General features: G+C 43.6%; 1 protein-coding gene across 2 annotated transcripts in view; it reads right to left on the bottom strand.

Moving 5' to 3' along the window:
• LHFPL3 (LHFPL tetraspan subfamily member 3) overlaps window positions 1–20,881 on the bottom strand; it is a 651,952-nt gene that overhangs the window by 212,015 nt on the left and 419,056 nt on the right. For both annotated transcript variants that reach the window (XM_069229643.1, XM_069229644.1), the window contains exon 2: window positions 3,210–3,446. In XM_069229643.1, the coding sequence (XP_069085744.1) occupies window positions 3,210–3,446 (237 nt within the window). The remainder of the gene's footprint in view (window positions 1–3,209; window positions 3,447–20,881) is intronic.

Below are 20,881 nucleotides of genomic sequence, written 5' to 3'. Positions count from 1 at the left end.
TAAAAGCGTGTTTTGATCTAACAGGATACAAGATTTCTAATTTTGGTCAGACTCTTCTCCCAAACTATTACTTGAGACAGGTACTGTTTTCGTCATATGTATAGTAATGGGCTCATGACATGTGCAGCTGTCTGTCTAGATTATATATTTATTATAATAGTTGTGAATATTGTAAATATATATATATCACATTGGGATGGAGATTGGTGGGATTGTTTTGTGTTAATAATATATGTGCAGTTTGTCTAGATTTTGTATTCGTATTTAGTTTTTCAATGTATTTTCTTACTTTTCTTTTATGTACTTTTGTTTGAGTGTATGTATTTTTATGGATTATTTATTTCACTTATTATTGTTGTGCTTGTTTTAATATGTTTATTAGTTGCGTCATTTAAAAGTTGGTTTTGTGGGTTTTAATATGTTATTTTGTTTTTCATGTCAAATATGGTTCATTGGTTTTCGTTTTGGTATATAGTTTCTTATTGGTTTGACATTTCAAAATGGCCGCCTCATTAATACTATGGAGGGAGACATTTTTTGAAGTCACCTCTTTTGTTTGGATTACTGGAACACGTAGTGAGAGGTTTCTGCCTCCGGCATCTGTGTTTATTTATACGCGCTCCTGGTCAGCACGTCATGCCGAAAAGCTGCCTCCAGGGCTTGTAGTTAGCCGGGTCGCGGTTCACCAAGAGGTATGTGCTTTTGTTAATTATGCGCTTGTGTTCGTTAGCGCTTTTCCAGCTTCTGGTCTTTTGACTAAATTTTGAAGCCCTCAGCAATGTCTCTTATTGTTTTTTGTGCTTTAATCAGCAGCACACGGGTTTGATTCATTTCCTACCGACTCTACAATTGATGCATTTATGCGTCTATTGTTTTAAGGTCAGTCCCTCTCTCTACGCCCCCGTCTATTCTCAGATTCATTACAACACGATGATTAATTAACTCCTTTTCAATGGCTGAGTGTCTATATTGCCTTTTATGGGCGCTTTAACTTTGTTTTCATTATTAATTTTATTGCCACATCTCTGGGTCTGTTTTGAGTCCAGTTCTTCTACATCTCTACTTCTAATTTATAGGGCTCTCTTTGCTATTCAGTCTTATGAATTGGGTTATTAATAATTGTTTTCACTTATTTTATATACATTTCTGTTTTATGTGCACTGGGTTTTTATGGTGAACAGATGTGGTTTAGTCTGCATCTGGTAGTGTATTTAGTGGTTGTGTGTCACAATGGCTTTATGTAATTTGCTGTTGTTGTATATTCAGGCACTGTTTTCATTGTCCTGAGGAGGCCGGATTCTTTAAGGCCGAAACGCGTCGACTGTTATTTCGAAGGAGTGACCATTGGAATATTTGAATTGTTGGATTTATAATTTGCGGACCGTATCGGACATCTCTTCAGTGTTTGGGGTCTCTCACACTGAGGCCAAATACTTTCCTTATACTACGGTCACTACCTTACATTGTGACTGCTTGCCACTGGATGGTTAAGCAGCCTATGCTTTATGTATTACGGTGCCCAAATGGAATTGTTGGTTGTTTTCTGTATCTAATGGAATTGTATATATTTCGATTTTATTCTGTGTATTAGTTTTTTAGGTGCACAGGTAATTCGTTGACACTATGATAAATTACTCTAACAATATTAAAGAAATTATTTTTCAGTGAAAAATTTAGGTTTTCGCTTGGATAGTTGGGTACTTATTTTTTCCTTCTGGATATTTTGATTGTTGTACTTTTAATGGCATCAGGCGCAATGCGGTAGACATTTACATATTGATTACATGATAAAAATAGAGCCACACTGTCAAGTAAAGGTAAAAAGGGAACCAGATTTCAGGTGAACACACAACTTCAGAGTGGTGGTAGGTGAAAACACAATAAATCAAGAGGGACACAAAGTACCAAAACTGAGGGTCAAAATAACTAACAGTATGCTTTGAAATGTCAGTATCTTTGTCATGAAAAATAGGCTGGCTGAAAGATCAGGAGAACTATGAGCATCACAAGAGTGCTATGTTTTAGTTGAGTGTATTATTTGTGTATGATGTGCCAACCAATCTTAGTATCCATCTACCGTGTGTCGGCAATGTATAGATGTTACATTTATGTGTCTCAGTGCTTCCTCTTCTCTGGGGGCTACATATGTCATACCATCTGTTGTAGCATAGATTTGCACTCAGCTAGTAATTTAACATAACCACATAACATTTGTTCAGTGATTGATATCGCTGAGCCTCAGGGCTACTGTAATTAATGGCCAAAATACAAAAGCTCTATGGAGTGAGCAGCAGGCCATTACTGTGGAAGCTTTTATGATAATGTCTTTGTTAATGTCAACTCCAATCCTGATGTCTTGCTCTTAGAAACCATTAATGCACTTTTTGCCCTTCATGTTATTTTTTTACTTGTAATAAAACATATCATAATGATCCAATGAAGCATACATGGAATCTTGATTAAGAAATCAGCCTGTTCTTGTCCCTTGCAAACCTTAACACAATTGATGAACATCGGATACTCTCTAAGCAGCATTCCTCTTTGGTGAATTTGAGTAACTGGAGGTTTAAAGCATTCACCTATAAGCACTCAGACGAATCAGGATCAGATTAACAACATTTAACCTTTATTACTATCAAATGACAGGTGATACTTGAATATGTTTTTAAGTAATTAATTATGTCCACATTCTAGCATATAGAACATGATAGGGTATTAAATTCAAACACTTGCATGTTACTTGCTGGGTTTTATGGTCATCTATCTATGGTATTGCTACTAGAGTTTTTTTGATGATACTTAGTCAGAGCTCTATCAAGAAGGGCTGGTTTACAGAGAAATACAGATTTAACATACCTGCACGTATCATACTCCATGCATTTTTACTCTGGTTGTCATGATTTTATGTTTGGCATAAATTATAGTTCACTGAGCAAAGGACAGAATTAATAATGTCGACCAGTGACAAAACATGACCATTCTACTAAAAAGATAAAGAGAAGCAATAAGGTAAGACAAATATATGTATCCTCTCAATTGAAGTTTTTCTCTTTAAGAGGGCAAACTATTATATTTCTTGGATTTCTGATTTGTGAATTTCTAACCTATCATTTGACACATTGTCCGTAATTGGCAATCACACACGCTCTGTCATATCCCAAATACGTGTTTCAACATAGAGTTTTATCTGGTTTATGAACCGCACTTACCTTTGTTTTCTAGCTTGAGCTCTTCTGCCATCAAGCTGTCTTGCCTGTTTCCAAGCACAAATGCCAAAAACGAGAGGATCATGGCGTCCAGGATTCCGATGATAGCCAGGATATATGCCCAACGAATTGAACAGGCGCCGAGGGTGTATTTGTCTGTTTTCTCCCCGCACATCCGCTTCACCTCGTCTGAATCCCACCCATCAGGGAAAATTATGCAGCCCAGGACGAGACAGGCAGCTATCAAAAGAAAAGACAGAGATAAAATGCCACAACATCTTATAACTTTGTGCTTACAGTTTGCAATACCTCTGTGTATAGTTACGGTCAATAACGTCAAAAGCGCAGTCAGGAGGTAAAGCCCTAATCTGTTACTGCCTACTGGGGTATAGTTTCTGCGTTTAACACAATCCTTACGATATTTGGAGCAACAATTCTTACAGCAATAGAAGCTAAAGACTAGTCCCTGACCAGGACTGTAGTTCCTGCTTGGACAGGTTGCATACCTCTGCCAACCAAAAGCTCAATTCCTAACATATTTTGTGAATGCATTATTACTGTATAAACTGTTGGTATGTGAACTGCTGACTATCCTTAGCTTATTACTGCAGAGTTTTGCCCAAATATTTTGACTTTGTGTCTTTCTTTTGTTTCTTCTTCTGTCTTTCTGTCTGTGTTAATCGTGGCAAGTTTTTGCCAGGCGTCGTGCCAAACAATTAGAGCACTCACAATGAGGAGTGCGGCTTTGGACCATAACAGGAAGCAATTGTGTAAACAAATGATTCAATCTGGAAGCAAAGGGGAAAGTCTGCATCTGCACAGGAGCTCAAATCTAAATCAAATTTATATTGTGTAGAACGAGGCCATTAGGAAGCACCCACTATACCATTCCTACATAGCAATTTATGTAATTACCTCCACCAGGTACATATACTAGCTCTCAACACGAGTACATTGCTGACATCACACAACATATGTCTCCCTTCTGCTTACTTGTGTCTTCGTAGGGATATATATAATCGCATTTGCTCTACTGGTCAGTAGGGAACGTTTGCGGGGCAATATAACCAGTTCTTAAGCCTCAGCTTGAGTTTCCTAAATTCCATTTGCTGTTGTTACTCATTTATTCGGCTGCAGCTCAGGGTGGTCTATTGACATTGCAGGAGCTGAACACATGGATCAAGTCTGCTTGGTGTGCTGAACAAAAGGGAAATTTGTCATTAATCATTGGGTACACTTTATGAAGTCTATAGGAAGTTAGATATGTACTGTAAGGAGCTTAGGGTATGCCAGGACTCTTCCATTCTTGATCAATCATACTATTGGTAATATCTGCTTCCCATATGACTTTAAGGGGCTAAACATTCGGTACGGTCATTGACAGTAAGGCCAAATAAATTCTAGTTACAACTTTTCTTGTAGTGCCCAGTCTAATACTGTTTAAAGCACTGCATGTGTGGGTGGAGGAGATGCCAGTGCAGTTTGATTAAGGCATTAAACACTACACTTTGTCAACTGGAATTGAGTAATGTTGCTGCAAGCTTTAGAATGTTGCAGGACTTCCCACCAAATAAGTCTCCCACAATTGTGATGGCGGCATTGGTCCTACATCTGCGCAGCATGCTTTTTGACAGAATACTTGGATCCTTGGAACCACAATGGAAGTATTGGGGCATATGATGGTGCTTTTATTAGTTTTTCTCTGCAACTCATGCAACCACTAATTAGCCCACTCTACCAATTAATTATTCTTACACCGCTGAGATAAGGGTGAAAACATTTTGGTCATTAGGAAGATACTTCCCAATTGTTCTTGGGGTTCAGTTACTTCTTGTGATGGTAGATCCACTATGCATTATGCAACTCACTGCAGCTGTGCCACCAAAATATAATTTTCAGTGTTAAATACCACGCACCCACCTTCTTTAAAGCAGTACCCTTGCGTGCCATCAGGTCGCATCTGTAAGCTCTGCGTCCATCATTGGCATCATGGTTGCTGTGATGACGTCGGGGTCATATATAGGCACCGCCTCAGCGTAGTGACGTTAGTTCTTTTCTTTCTGCGCTACACACTGATCCGGAGAACAGCTACTCTGGTAATTTTTCGACAGAATTCATCTCGTTTGTCGAGACTTTGTGGTGACCTTTGGTGCATCTAGGATGTCTCCAAAGACCGGGTTCAAGCCTTGTGAAGCCTGTCACCGTATGATGTTGGTGACGGATCAGCAAGGGGTCTGTGGTGTCTGGAGCACGACCACAACTTGAAGGCATGCTCCGAGTGCCGGGCCATGCACCCCAAGGCTTTGAGGGAGTGGTCCCTAAAGCTCATGGCGCCCAGCATACAACTCTGCATCGTTCAAGGTCTCGCTCAAGAGGAAGGTCTCAAGACCATTCTTGGAGTCACCAACACTTGTCGTCATCAAAATCTTCAAGTCATTCAGGTAAGAAAAAGAAGAAGTTGAAGACGTCCAGGTGTTCTTTGACTTCACTGCATTGCTCGGCCGATGCAACGAGGGAGGAGCATCGATGCTCCAGGCCTCCATCTGCGGAGCCTACTTCAGGGTCTGATCCATGCCTCCCTAAGTATATGGGAGCTGGGGCGACCCCTGCCCAATCCAAAGAGTTTTATGAGGCCATGAGCCTCATATTTGGACAGTCCGACCCCTCTGCGGCGCCTTCAGGGCCCAGGGGTTTGGATGAGGACCCTTCAGGATCTGGGCCGGCGGCTTTGGCCTCGGCCCTTGAGGGTCTCTCCAGATCCACCACCAGATCCATGCTGACATCGGTCATACCATCGCGACTTTCCCCGGCGCAGGCTAGGTTGTCGACGCTCCTGGCGTAGGTTGTGCCCACGATCCACGTAGACCCGATCCTTATCCTTGATGACCTGGAGCCGAAACGGTGTCGGCCGACCCCGCTTCTGACTTTGATGGGGCCTTCTCACCCCAGGTTGGATTCGGACCCTTATTACACTGGTTACAAATATAAGGAAGGATTGGAGGAGATGCTCGACCCTTTAGAATACCAGCTAGATAACCCCGATTTGGACTGGGCACAGCAATTGGGCGAGGCTAGTGGTCTGGACACTTCTCCAGATGCTGGCATGCTTTCTCCTCTTACTGTGGCTACGGCGGAGGGAACCTCTTATTCTATGGTGGTCAGTAGGGCGGCTGAGGTCCTTATCTTAGAGCTGTCCACTGTAGCGGTCACGACAAATCTTCTGACAGAGGTGTTTTAACCTAGGGCTTCCACCTCAGAGCCTCTCCTCCCCTTCAATGAAGCCTTCACTGATGTCCTTCTGGGTACTTGGTGAGACCCAGCACAGGGGGTCCTGTGAACAGGACAATCGCTTGCCGCCTTTTACCCAACACCCCAAGCCTGAGGGCCTTGTCATCAGGCATCCTCGTCATCTGGCGCATTCCCTTCCACTCCGCTGGATAGGGAATCAAAGAGACTGGACCAACTTGGGAAGAAGATGTTTTCTTCCTCCAGTCTGGCGTTGCGGTCTGTGAACACCGCATGCGCTTTGGGGCACTATACCCACTCTTTGTGGGATATGGTCGTGCAAGTTCTGCGCAGATCCCAGAGGAGGCCGAGGCTAGCGTCTCTCAAGCCGTTGCTGATAGGAGACATGCGGCTAAGTTCACCATTCGATGTGGACTGGACATGACCGACTATCTAGGTAGATCGATTGCAACAACAGTGGCCTTGAGGCTACATGTCTAGTTGAGGACATCTCATTTTTCAAGGGATATCCAACAGACCTTTGATGGCACCCGTCTTTTTGGAGACAAGGCAGACTTAGGGGGTCATTACGACCCTGGCGGAACAAGTCCGCCAGGGCCGTGGGACGCGGTGGCACCGCCGACAGGCCGGCGGTGCCCCGCGGGGCATTCTGACCGCGGCGGCTCAGCCGCGGTCAGAGAAGGGAAACCGGCGGTCTCCCGCCGGTTTCCCGCTGCCCCAAAGGAATCCTCCAAGCCGGCGCAGCATGCTGCGCCGGCATGGGGATTCCGACTCCCCCTCCCGCCATCCAGTTCCTGGCGGTTCTCCCGCCGGGAACCGGATGGCGGGAGGGGGAGTCGCGGGGCCCCTGGGGGCCCCTGCCGTGCCCATGCCTATGGCATGGGCACGGCAGGGGCCCCCGTAAGAGGGCCCCTAAAAGTATTTCAGTGTCTGCAAAGCAGACACTGAAATACGCGACGGGTGCAACTGCACCCGTCGCACCTTCCCACTCCGCCGGCTCTATTACGAGCCGGCGTCATCGTGGGAAGGGAGTTTTCCCCTGGGCTGGCGGGCGGTCTTGTGAAGACCGCCCGCCAGCCCAGGGGAAAACTCGGAATACCCTCCGCGGTCTTATGACCGCGGAGCGGTATTTCGGAGGGGGGAAGCCTGGCGGGCGGCCTCCGCCGCCCGCCAGGCTCGGAATGAGGGCCTTAGTGTTTGAGAGGTTTAAGGAGGCCTGGGCTATGGCCCGGTCCAAACCTTCCTACTATATACTCCCCTCATATAGCAGTTGGTGGTAGGATTCGCCATCATCTGCCCCGGTGAGAGACCGTCATGATGGACAGGAGGGTTTTGCAGATCGTATGAAGGGGCTATACCCTCCCCTTCGCAATTACTCCAGTGGCTATGCCTCTGTCTTACAGCCCCTTACCAGAGGATCATCTGGTACTTCTCTGCGAGGAAGTCAAAGCTCTCTTGGCCAAGGAGGCCATAGAGGTGGTCCCTCCACCAGAAGTAGGTTGTGGTTGTTATTCCCACTACTTTCTGGTGCCCAAAAAGGACAAGGACTTACGTCTTATCCTGGAACTTCGGACCCTCAGGGCCGTATTTATACTTTTTTAGCGCCGCATTTGTGCACCTTTTTTATGCAAAAGCGGCGCAAACTTGTATTTTGTAAGTTAGCGCTGCTTTTCCGTCAAAAAATGACGCACATGCAGCGCTAAAAAAGTATAAATACGGGCCTCAATCTCTTCCTTAAGAAGGAGAAGTTCAAAATGCTCCCTCTGGCTCACGTCTTGTGTGCCTTGGACCCAGGAGACTGGATGATAGCGTTGGACTTGCAGGACGCTTATATCATATTCCCGCCCTGCCTGCCCAAAAGCACTTTCAATTTACTGTGCTCCCTTTCGGCCTTACCAACGCCCCTCGGGTGTTCACCTAAGTGATGGTTTTGGTTGCAGCTTATCTGCGTAGGTTAGGAGTTTCAGTCTTCCTCTACCTCGATGGCTGGCTCTTGAAGACGGACACACCCCAGAAAGTTGTCTCCCACCTTCAGACTACGGCGAACCTCCTGCTCACACTGGGGTTCACTATAAGCATGCCAAAGTCACACCGGACTCCCTCTCAGGTGCTCTCTTTCATCGGGGCTGTTCTGGAAACAGTGCAGTTTCGGGCCTAACCTCCCAAAAAGCGAGTCCAAGATATTCAGGCTATGATTCCGATGTTTCAGCCTCTATACTGGATTTCGGTGAGAACAACTCTGAGGCTGCTGGGCCTAATGGCCTCCTTTATCCTGCTAGTGACATGCCAGATGGCATATGCGGGCTCTGCAGAGGGACTTGAAGTTCCAGTGGGCGCAGCATTGGTGGAATCTCTCCGACAGGGTCTAGATCTCAGAGGGGACTGCAAAATACATTGCAGCAGTGGCTTTCAAATCAGGATTGGGTCAAAGGCAGATCCCTCTCCCTTCCCCAACCAGATCTGACAGTAGTGGCAAACTAGTCACTCCTGGGATGGGGCGGCCACATGGGAGAGGCAGAGATCAGAGGCCTCTGGTCTCTGGTGGAGTCTGGGCTTCAAATCATCCTTCTGGAGCTACGGGCGATCAGGCTTTCATTAAAAGCATTCCTTCCTTCTTTTAAAGGGAAAGTAGTGCAGGTGTTCAACAAACAGGGCAGAGTAGGGTCCTGGATCCTTTGATAAGAGGCTCTGCACCTCTGGACATGGCTGACACATTAGGGTATATCCCTGGTGGTTAAACACCTGTTGGGATCTCTGAACGCCAGAGTAGACAAACTCATGCATAGTCGATCACGAAAGGCATGTTCATCCGGAGGTGGCACAAGGTCTCTTTCACAAATGGGGAGAGCCTTGGTAGATCTATTCTCCTCTGTAGAGAATGCGCATTGTCAGCTGTTTTGCGTGTTGGAGTTTCCAAGGCGGTACTCGCTTGCCGATGGTTTTCGTCTCCAGTGGAACTCTGGCCTTCCTTATGCCTTTCCTCCAATACCACTTCTCTCCAGAGTTCTGAAAAAGATCAAGAATGACCGGGCCCAAGTAATCCCTGTGGCTCCAGACTGGGCACGGAGAGTATGGTGTCCAGAGCTATTGAGCATGGCCACCGATTCTCCAGTCAGACTGCCTCTTCAGTAGGATCCTCTGTCGCAGCCACAGGGGCGGGTTCTATATCCAAACCTGTCCAATCTTCGCCTTCATGCGTAGAGATTGAGCATCAGCAGTTGACGGCTTTTGACCTACACCCGAAGTCTGTGAGATCTTGGCAGCCAGGCACCCCTCCACCAAAACGGTATATGCTTGTAATTGGCATAAATTTGTGGCATAGTGTCCAAACAAGTCTGTTGATCACCTCTCTGCTCCTCTCTCCGAGGTTATTCTGTTCATCCTATCTTTAGACCAGCAGGGCTCTGCATTGGGCCCCCTTAAATGTTACTTGTCAGCTATCTCAGCCTTTCCGAAAGTTGCCAGATCAACCGTCTCTTTTTAAGTCTCCTCATGTGGGTAGATTCCTTAAGGGTCTTACCCAATTGTTTTCTCCCACTCCATTATGATGCCTCAGTGGGACCTTAATCTTGTTCTTACTTATCTGATGTGTGCTCCCTTTGAGCCAATACACAACTGTCCTTTGCGGCTCCTTACTCTTAAAACTGCATTCCTTGTTGCCATCATCTCTGCTCCCAGGGTGAGTGCGCTTCTTGTCTGTTTTCCCTGGCAATGTGGTGCTCTGTATGAGAGCCTCCTTCCTTCCTAAAGTGGTCAAGCCCATCACTTAGCCTAATTTGTATTCACCCCCAAATCCTTCTCACGAAGAGAAGAGCCTCCACCGTCTGGATCCAAAAAGAGCATTGGCGTTCTACCTCAAACGTACCAAAGATTTGCGGGTGGATGATCAACTCTTTGTTGAATATGTGGGTGGAAAGAAAGGGAAGGCGGTGTAGAAGCGTACCATCTCACAATGGGTGCTTCTTTGCTTCAAAATGTGCTATGCTTTGGCTAAGAAGAAACCCCCTGAGAGTTTGCATGCTTACTCCACCAGAGCAACTGCTGCTACCACAGTGTTATATCCAGTACAGGAGCTCGGGGTGCTCTGTCAGGCAATAACGTAGGCATTTCTGGACACGTTTACAAAGCATTACGTCTGGACAGTCAGATCTGCAGGTCTTTCTAGTATGATCTTGGTTCGAGTCCACTACAGAGGATGGTATTGCTTGGGTATCTATTCTACGGTAAGGAATCTGCAACTAGAAGTCTCTATCAGATGAACAAGTTACTTACCTTCGGTAACGATTTATCTGGTAGAGAGGTCTTCAAACTTTATGATGCCTGGACCCCCTCTTAAAAAAATGTAGGTGTAAGGACCCCCTCCTGATAAAAATTTCTAGAACCTGGTACTCCTCATCCTCAACAATAATAAACATCCCCATTTCACACACCAAATCATTTTTACTGTGAGGAAATAATATTAAACTGTGTTTAGCAAATCAAAGATCAGTGAGTGTGGGGGCGTGGTCAAGGGTGTGGCTAAAAACAAAGGTCCTCATTTATTAGGAATTGACATGGGGGAGAGCTGCAAGTCTTCTTGCTACACTGCCACACTCCAATACAAAAGGGCAGGAATGGATCGTATTTATGAAATACAGTACATTTCTGTCCTTTCCCCCTGCGCTGGCGCACAATTGCTGCCTAGTGCCAACATAGGCAGGATTGTATTTGTGCAGGAAGGGGAACCTTCCTGCACAAAAACAGTCCAGAAAGGCATTGTACCTCTTTCTACATGTCAATAATTTTTATATTATATATTATGTGTGGCAGATAGCAGCACACATGGAAAGAGAAAAGAACAAGGAGAAATTAAAACATTTCTCCTCATTATGCGTGCTCTGGGAAGACGTAAGGTTTTGGTGCTGCTCCAGTTTACGTGATTTTGTAAATCTGGGGCAGCGTCAAAATCCATCTGTGTTGCATAGGAACACCCACCACTACGCCAGTGGAACACCTCCTTGACGCAAAGTAAGGCAATGCAGCGATTTGCACTGCCTTGCCTTACTCCATGTCTACAAGGCCATTCAATTAACTCAGGGTGGCTTTGAGTCAGCTCATAGGTACGACTGAGAGGCTTGTGATGCAGGAGCATCAAAAAAAGTGATGCTCCAGCAGCGCAAGCCTCTCATAAATAAACCCAAAATATTCTCTAAATTTTTTTAAGTCTTTCACCGCCAGGTAGCTACATATAAAATAATAGCCAGCTGAAATGAAAAATAAATAAAATAAAGTTGTTACTCATTGGGAAATGCACTGTAATGCATTATGAAACCTCTATTAGTTAATGCACTGCAGAGGTCTGTGTTTAACTGGAGAGCAACAGAACTTAGGGCCAGATGTAGCAAAGGGTTTGCGAGGCGCAAAAGCCTCTTTGCTATTCAGAAATGCATTTTGCGAGTCGGGACCGACTCGCAATATGCATTTCAGAATCGCAAATAGGAAGGGGTGTTCCCTTCCTATTTGCGATTCGGAGTGGAATGCAATTCCAATGGAGTCGCAGTTACCATCCACTTGAAGTGGATGGTAACCGACTCGCAAATTGGAGGGGGTCCCCATGGGACCCCTTCCACTTTGTGAATGGACCCACAAATATTTTTTCAGGGCAGGGAGTGGTCCAAGGGACCACTCCCTGCCCTGAAAAAATACCGAAACTAAAGGTTTCGGTTTTTTTTTTAAGTGTAGCTCGTTTTCCTTTAAGGAAAACGGGCTACACTTAAAAAAAAAAAAACTGCTTTATTTAAAAGCAGTCACGAACATGGAGGTCTGCTGACTACAGCAGGCCTCCATGTTTGCGAGTGCCTAGACTCGCTATGGGGCCGCAATTTGCGACCCACCTCATTAATATTAACGAGGTGAGTCATTGCGACCTCATAGCGACTCGCAGACGGTGTCTGAGACACCGTTCTGCATACCAATTTGCGAGTTGCAAATTGCGAGTCGCAGGGACTCGCAATTTGCAAGTCGCAAATTGGCGTTTTGCTATATCTGGCCCTAAATCTGTGTTAGTACAGTTGAGAATAGTGACTTGTGTATTTTTAGTGCCATGAGGTCACAGCCTGTGACAGAAAGCACTGTGAATATATAAAAAGGCATTATTTTATACTTGCATTGCACACAGTATAATATAGGCCACTACAAAAAGATTTATTATAAAACTGTGCTTCCAGAATGTGGATTTAAGTAATATCAGAGCATATGCAATACCTTTTTTTTTTAATAGCTGTCCCTTCAACACTTACAGGTGAAGTAAGCGCTGTGTAAATACAATTACAATTAAAAGCATGCACTTTACAGCTCAGTTGTTAACTCTTTGCACTACCCCTCAAAAAATAAAAATGTTTGTCCTCACAAAGCTTTGATCATTTAAAGCTGCTCCCAAGCACCCTTTACATTTGCAGATCAGCTCGTAGAGCACATTTGCTTTTCATTCAGGAAGCAGAAGCCCTGGGCTGAAAGTCTCCTTAGCTGTCTGTGCGGCTTTCACAGCACAGGAGACTCAAATTAAAGTTCAGCTGAGGCATTTTAAGGATCAGCTGGGGGAATGTGTGACCCCCTTTCCAGGTCTCCACGCCCCCCCTGGGGGTCCCGACCCCCAGATTGAAGACCTCTGTGGTAGAGACATATTCTAGTTGCAGATTCCTTACCGACCCACGCATCCTCCCCACCTGCGAACTGATTTCTAGGGACAGGGATTAGTCTTTCAGGGCCTTAGTTTTGGCGCACCATCGTTAGTGTTCTTCATTGCTCCATGCTTTGGCATGGAAAGTCGTGAAAAGAAACTGACGTCACTACGCTGAGGTGGCGCCTATATATGACTCTGATGTTATCACGGTGACCACGACGCCAACGACAGACGCGGAGTCCACTGACGCCACCTGACAGCACGCAAGGGTACTGCTTGTACAAAAAAATCTCTGGATCCAGTTTAATGCCTGGGGAAATTCTAAGGTAAGGAATCTACAACTAGAATATAAATTGTTACCGAAGGTAAGTAGCTTTTTAGTATATCTTAACCCCATAAGTATCTAAAACAGGTACGCTGGCAAGAGCTAGAGAGGGAGTATTCTGGAAATGGCACCCCCTCTCAGGATTTGCCTGTGAATTCTGTTGTGAATCAGGACACACTTGCATGGTTGCTCTGATCTATGCTACTATATGTCTGAATGTGCAAACATTAATGCTTCAAAAAATTGTGCTCTCAGGCATTTCCACACATTAGTAAGACCAACTAATCACCTCAGAAGTGAGGCCGCAAGAAAGGACAAAGAGCACAGACATTAAGTTACTTCAAAAGGCTTTACTTTATGGGTAAAGGATGGAAACAGATAAGCATTCAGGTTAGCCCCACAGGCAGGTTGACTGCAGGTCAGTTGAACCCTTGACGGAACAATCCACAGTACACGTCATCAGGGCCGGACTGGGAACTCGAAGCAATCCTGGCAATTTTCTCCGACCAGCCCCCGGGGGGAAGGGACGCAAGAGTGAAGCACTGCTGCTTTTAATACTGGGGGCTGATATTGCAGCACTCCTGCAAAACCAGCCCGCTGTAATAAAACCAGCCCCCACCACTGCAAAACTGGTTCCTGCCCTTCCAGCCTCCCGGGGAAACTCCTGATGCCCGGTAAGGCCAGCCCTGCACGTCATGCATAATATAATTCAGGCACCAACATTACACACACACAGACAAACACATCCATGAACATGCACACACACAGGTACGGGCATACAGGAAGACAGATACAGCACACACAGAAGCACACACACAAGTATACACAGATACACAGACATAGACACATACAAATGCAAAGACTTATATACACACCCACACGGACAAACACACAAACACAGGTACACACAACTGCCACACATGTACACACTGGCACCAAACAGACAAGAATTTGTGTTGATGCCCACATAAATACACTGGAATGCACACACGAACACACATACATACAAATACACACACATGGAATGGGACAACAAAGGATACCACACTAATGCCCTTTTTATTAAATTAATTCAATTGGTTCCTTGTCCACAATCTAGTAGGCGTGAGTAAATCCATTCTATACAAGTGTGACTTTCTAAAAAAATCTGGCTACTTTTCTCCTTTGTAGTTTAGAGACACAACTGAGAAAATGTGTGTCTGTTCCCCGAGGCCCTGTAAGTCCAGCCCTTTTATATATTGTATGTACTTTGTTCAGATATGTCGTAGCACAAACCGGACTGCCAGAACGTTGAAACGCTTCAAAGGTTACATACACTTAAGTTGCTAGGTGGGCTCTGAAATGCTTACAGTCCTTGGAAAGGCACCTTGCATTACCTGGATGGAAAGTATCTCTACGAGCCATCTTAGTATATTTTGTAGCTTGCTCACAGAAGATGTCCTTACCTTGTGCTAACGCCACTAAACATGGTTTGATTGTTATATACCTAATTGGCATATTTAATTTACATATAAGTTCCTTGTAAAGTGCACTACATGTTCCAAGGGCCTTTTGTTCAGTGGGCCTCACTGTGTCCCTGTAGCAGCCCGTGTTCCATCACGGTTGGCCTGTACCTTTGACTTTGTTCTAGTCCGGCAGGACTAGACAGCCGCTTCTGAGTGCCTTTCTACAGTTTATTCTTTAGAAAATCATATCTCATGTTCTACTGAATAGATTTTTGTCATTTTCTTTTTGTTCTGTTTATTAAATTAAGTTCTATTTTTCTAACTAGTGTGATATCTTTTTGTGTGGTGTTTTCACAGTTTTACTGTTTGATGTGTTGCACAAATACTTTACGCATTGCCTCTTAAATGATGCCTGACTGCTCTGTGCAAAAGGTACCAGGCGGTGAGCACAGGCTAATTAAGCATGTGTTTGTGACTTACCTTAACCAGCACTGTAGTTCCTGCTTGGACAGGGTGCACATCTATGCCGATCAGAAGCCCAATTTCCAAAACCCAACCTCACTGAAATATTACAATTCTGACTCTCTTCCAGGGCTATTAAGAGCTACACGGTGACAATCCTGTATATTTTTGATTTGGCACAAGTAGAACGAACTTTTGAGGGTACTTCCACCTGCCTATTGACATTGAATCAGAGCTGTCTGAAACAAAACATTGGCAGCAAATCCAGAAATCGATTTACTTTTTAGGGTAGTAATTGCAAAGATTATGCTCTGTAACTTTCACGATCGCCCTGATTATTAATGTTGTATGAAATTAAAAAGTCTGCCAGGTGTCCAGAGAATAACAATAACGCTGAGTCCGGCCTTTACAAGATGCTACATGCTGAGCCAGCAGAGAGGGCTCTTGCAGAATCCGCTTTGGTACGTTATGTGCTGCGTCTCTGCAAATGTTGGCTCCTTAATGCAGCACCTAACTTGAAGGGTTGTGTGCCAACCAGTCAGCACGGAATGGGAAACCAAAGCAACCCTGGCAAAAATGCTCAAACCAGTCCTGCTCCCATTCTCTCCTTGTGATTTATCTGTCTTTCCATCCGTCCTCTCTCTATCCTACTATCTTTTCTTCCTTTCGTATTGCTTTCTCTCTCTTTTCTCCCTCCCTCTCGTTCTCTGTTGAAGCCCCGGGCCTGCTGCAATTAAGCGCAAGGATCTCCATGGAAAGTGACAGACCATCCAGAGGTGACCAAGGGTTTAAAATTGCCCTCTAGGGGAGCCCGCACGCTGGAGAGATGTCAGGTGGAAAAAAGCCGAGCCCTGCATGAACATCTCTGCAGTGCTTCAAGACAGCAGCGCCTCCGGAAGACTATTTCGTTTATTTAGAAGGCCCTCTAGTAGGTCAAAAGACTGACACATGTGACCCTTCCAGCAGTTGTAGGGCCCATAGTCGTGGTCTACCTTTATCAGATACCAAAACATTACATGTTTAAAACGAAGGCCACCTTTGATCTTCAAATTAAAGCCAAAAGGACCCATCCTGTGTGGCCCCGTAAAAAAGCCCCACTCAGCTATTTACTTTATGTTTTGTCATAGAATAATTTCTACGAGTGGCCTTAGTTAATCAAAATCATTGGATTGGTGGAAGTGACATCCTGCCTCGTTGGACACTTTGATAACATCATAGGAAATGACATCACGGCAATTGTTGCATCTTTTAGAGAACTTATTGTAAACTCACTGGTGCATCATAATAATAAAGTGACTGACAGCAAGCAAAAGCCATTAATCGATATCACTAACACAAGGTTAATGTCTACAAATATTTCAAATGTAATTTTGCAGTACCCATGAGAAGTGACTCTTTCAGCAACAGTAATGCTGATACACGACTTCGGGTGTCGCTGTTGCATAGTCTAGGCAGCATTCACAGCAGAATCAAGTTGTTAACTTACTAAAAGTTGCATATGCAAGGGTATGTAGTTCACTTCTCTGTAGGCAACAGTGTATGTGTACTGTGGTCCAAGTACCGGCTTGAGGTGGAGCATCAGTCATTTGAATGATGGAGCCAGTACTGGGGAAAAGGAAGTATGGGTCAGTTGAGAGGATTGGCCAGAGCCGGGTTAAACCAGGAGTCCTGTTTATGCAAGCAATTCTGTTACAAGCTTCCATGCAGAAGCTACCGCAAGGTAACTCGTAGTTTGAAAGTTGCCTGTAATAACTTTCATCCTTACCCAGAGAAATAATAAATGAAATTCCTAGAGATAGAAAAGGTATTCAGTGAACCAGCCTCCTTCCCTCAGTAGGGTAGCTGCTGCCCTCAGATGGACCCTGGCATAAACACCAACTCAGGTGAACTGCTAGGGATCCACTGTTATAGCAGCATGGAGGTAACAGTGATTCTATCCTCTTGTGTGTCCAAAAAGTATACTCGAACATCATGTGGGAGTGACAGAAAGTGATGTATGAATGTGATTAGAATGAACTATTCTTGGTAGCTCTGTCTGAACTGTCTCTAGAAGCCATGGCTGGCCCTTCCTTTAATGTCACTGACCGGCCAAAAAATAGATGAACTGCAATGCAGTCTAGAATATTGACCACTGCCTTAGATTAATTGAAGCCTTCCATCCAACATTTTGAGCTGTTAAAGTCAGTCTCCCAACGCAGGAGTGGTATGGCCACCTTTTGGTCCAGAGCTCACTGTGCTTTAGGACTCAAGCTGAATCCCACTGGTGAGGTCTAATAATGCTGTAATCAGTCAGGGGATTGATTGTGTTCTCATTCAGTAAAGGCATGGCCAAGAATGATTTGCATATGGCTGACCCATGTCTCTAATAGCACTAAATAGCTAAAACAATGGACTGGAATGTACCCCAAGTGTTTACCAGTATCTGAGATCAATCCAAGCTTTCGTTTATCACTTTTATTTGTACTGCATGGAAGTGATTAAATCAAGTATGGTATATCCATTTTGCAGGAAGGTACTCCAACAGAACTAAAGAAAAGGAGAGCAGGGATCCATAATGGAATTTACCAGCTATACACAATGCCATTGAGAATCACTGCAGTCAGAGTAATAAGGTTCATTTAAATTTGAAAACATGGTGACTAAAGAACCAATTTAGAGATCAGTGAAGAGGGAACTCTTTCATAAATAGGCTGAACTCATGGTATTCCGCTTCATTAAGAGGTGGAGGAATTGCTGGTTTTCTGTTGGTGGGTCCTCAGTGGGCTGTGCCATTAGAAACCCTGGAAGTGGCAGCCCTTTCACCACATGGCAACCGAATGTACTGCTGAATATCAACACCAACAATTTCAAGATAGGCGAATATCAAGGTGAATATCGAAGGAGAAAATAGGAAAAGGTAGGTGCATATAAGAAAGTCTAGATTTACTATTCCTAATTCCACATCTACATACCTCGAAGATATAGGTACTGCACAGGTACATGTTTGTGGAGTTAGTTATTGAAAATCTAGACTTACTTACCTTTTATGTCAATATTCAGTCCTCGATATACTCCATTGATATTGCATTTTGGATATTCAGGGTGCACATGCTGGTCGAATCAACATGATAGCACATTTAGCATTTAGCTGTGCCTAAAGTGAATCCATTGCACCTGTAAAAGCATTTATGCGCTATAATCCCAGCCCGGCAGAGAGGAATCTCTTGATATGATAGGTGGTTCTCTGCCAGGCGGGAGAAAATCATGCTGATCACTGACCTTGAAGAGTGACAGGCCACACTGCAAACTCAAAATGATCCTGTTATTCTTTGAAGACAATACAAATTGAAGAATATAGTTATTAAAACGTCTTTTGAGACTGTTACTGTTTTACATTTCTAAACATTATGGAAGAGTCAGCCCAAACCACTGGTGCCTGTTAAAGTTCAATAAACAGAAACATGTTTTACACCCTATATAGATATACATTTGTTGTGCAAGTTATGGTTTGCATGCTAGGAGTCCAAGTTTGGATTGTTCGGCTATCCATAACTGGCCAACTTCAGGTATGTTTTAATTTTGTTTAGCTACCATAATTTTTTTTTGTGTGTGTGTTTTTTCAATAGAATTTCCGATCTTTTTAACTATATTAATACCTTATGAGGAAATTAAGCAAACATTATCATTAAGAAAGATTTTGTAGTAACCTTTTGATGTTTTTTGATGATATACTTTGCAACCTTTTGTTGTGTCTAACAGCCTTTTGCCCAAATCCCAGAAATCTTGGTCTGGTTCATAGCAGATAGTGTGTAGTATAAATATTCAAGCACCACACGCTCTCTCTCTCATTCACACACATTCATCATTTACCAAGGAACGATCAGTGCTTACTAGCCATATGAAGTTGTTTCTGTTGCCAATTGTTTGCTACTCATATCCATTCACCACAGAAAGTTTTTCTATCATACACATACAGACAAACACACGCACACAAACTTTACCAAAGACTGGTCAACATTTCCCAGCATTATAAAGACTGGTCTGGAATCCGTACTATTAAACGTACCAAAAGACAAACATTTTCTCTTTTACACACACACACACACACACACACACACTTATGTAAGTAAATATTTTTGTACGCGATATTTTGATTTAAAACTCTCATTGTGAGAGGCACTCCTATCAATAAATGCATCTGATGTACAACTTAATAACAACAAGAATAATGAATAATTATTATGAGCAGTGAAAGAGCATAACTTGGCTGTACCATTATGCTTTGCTAGGTGAAAGTAAGGAGGCACTCAAGTTGCATATGCAATGTGTAAAAACTATTTCATGTAAATGTTGTGCATTAAAAGACCACAACATTACAGTGCATTTATGACTAAAAATATAAATGTCATATGTAAACCCCATTTATGCAATGCTAATCAAATGTATTAATACTTTAGTACCCTAACAAATGATATATTTCAAAAATCGCTCTTCATTTGCTGAGTTTGAGAGAACTGCACCTGTAAACATATAATCAAAATGTGCACATTTAATTCTGTTGTCCAGGCTGGAGTTTAGGCTTACTCGTTTTCTGTGTTCAATTTCAACAGGAAGCTTGCTTTCTTTGTCCATTATTTTTCTTCCCTCTGCAGATACGTAAGTACCAGTCATAGTAATGAGAAGCACATTGATAAGTATAAATAAGGAAGCTTGCCAAGGATGAGAACCAGTAGCAGGGAGCTGTAGGAACAAACTTCCCTTTCAGATTCCTGAATATGAGAGTAATCCAAGATCACTCAGATGTGAACCGGGGAGAGCAAAGGCTATTTGGATATAATTCACAAAGGTGTCCTATTAGTGGAAATTTCCTTGGCTGTGATGTCAGCTACAGCAAGGTTGCGAGGTTGATTAAAGTATTGTTTAGTTAGTCTGAGATTCAGATTTCCTGTGCCCCTTGACTAGAGCAGACCTTTCCTTTTTGTTAAACAAAGTGGCTTTAAGCTACTGACATCTCTCTTGACATAACTTCTACTGAAGTTTCTGAAATGCTGAAAATTTTCTCTGAACTTACCTTTAGTCTAGTAGAATGGTCAGAAATTTAGATTCAATGATTAGGCACGAAAATCTGAGCTTGAATTCATAGCATCATGTGCTTTTCTTTTACATGCTAATGAAATTTAATGTTGTATGATGTTTTGATTCTCCTTCGGTAAAGCTCTACATATATAGTATGGTTTTGAGACTCATTTATGTAAGTTTGACTCAGAGTCCGTAATAAATCCCATTCTAAACTTTTAGTTTGTCTTTGAGATTTAATGTGTGAACAAATGAGTTACACTGTCATTTATTGAAGTGAGTGAATGTGTGTTCTCCTTGCCCCTCGGACTTTTAAAATGATTCTTTGGACTCAAAAGATTGGAGAAAAGATCAGATGTGGATCAGTAGAAAAGTACAAAAGACCATACACATCCTCAATCGATTTTGATATATAATGCGTTGCAAATTCCAGGAATAAGGTTTAATATAAACTGTCATTGAAAAGTATGATGTTTTATTC

Source organism: Pleurodeles waltl, chromosome 4_1 (genome assembly GCF_031143425.1).
Source record: "Pleurodeles waltl isolate 20211129_DDA chromosome 4_1, aPleWal1.hap1.20221129, whole genome shotgun sequence".
In the NCBI taxonomy this organism is placed as follows: domain Eukaryota; kingdom Metazoa; phylum Chordata; class Amphibia; order Caudata; family Salamandridae; genus Pleurodeles; species Pleurodeles waltl.
This window is presented reverse-complemented; position numbering and strand designations above follow the sequence as displayed.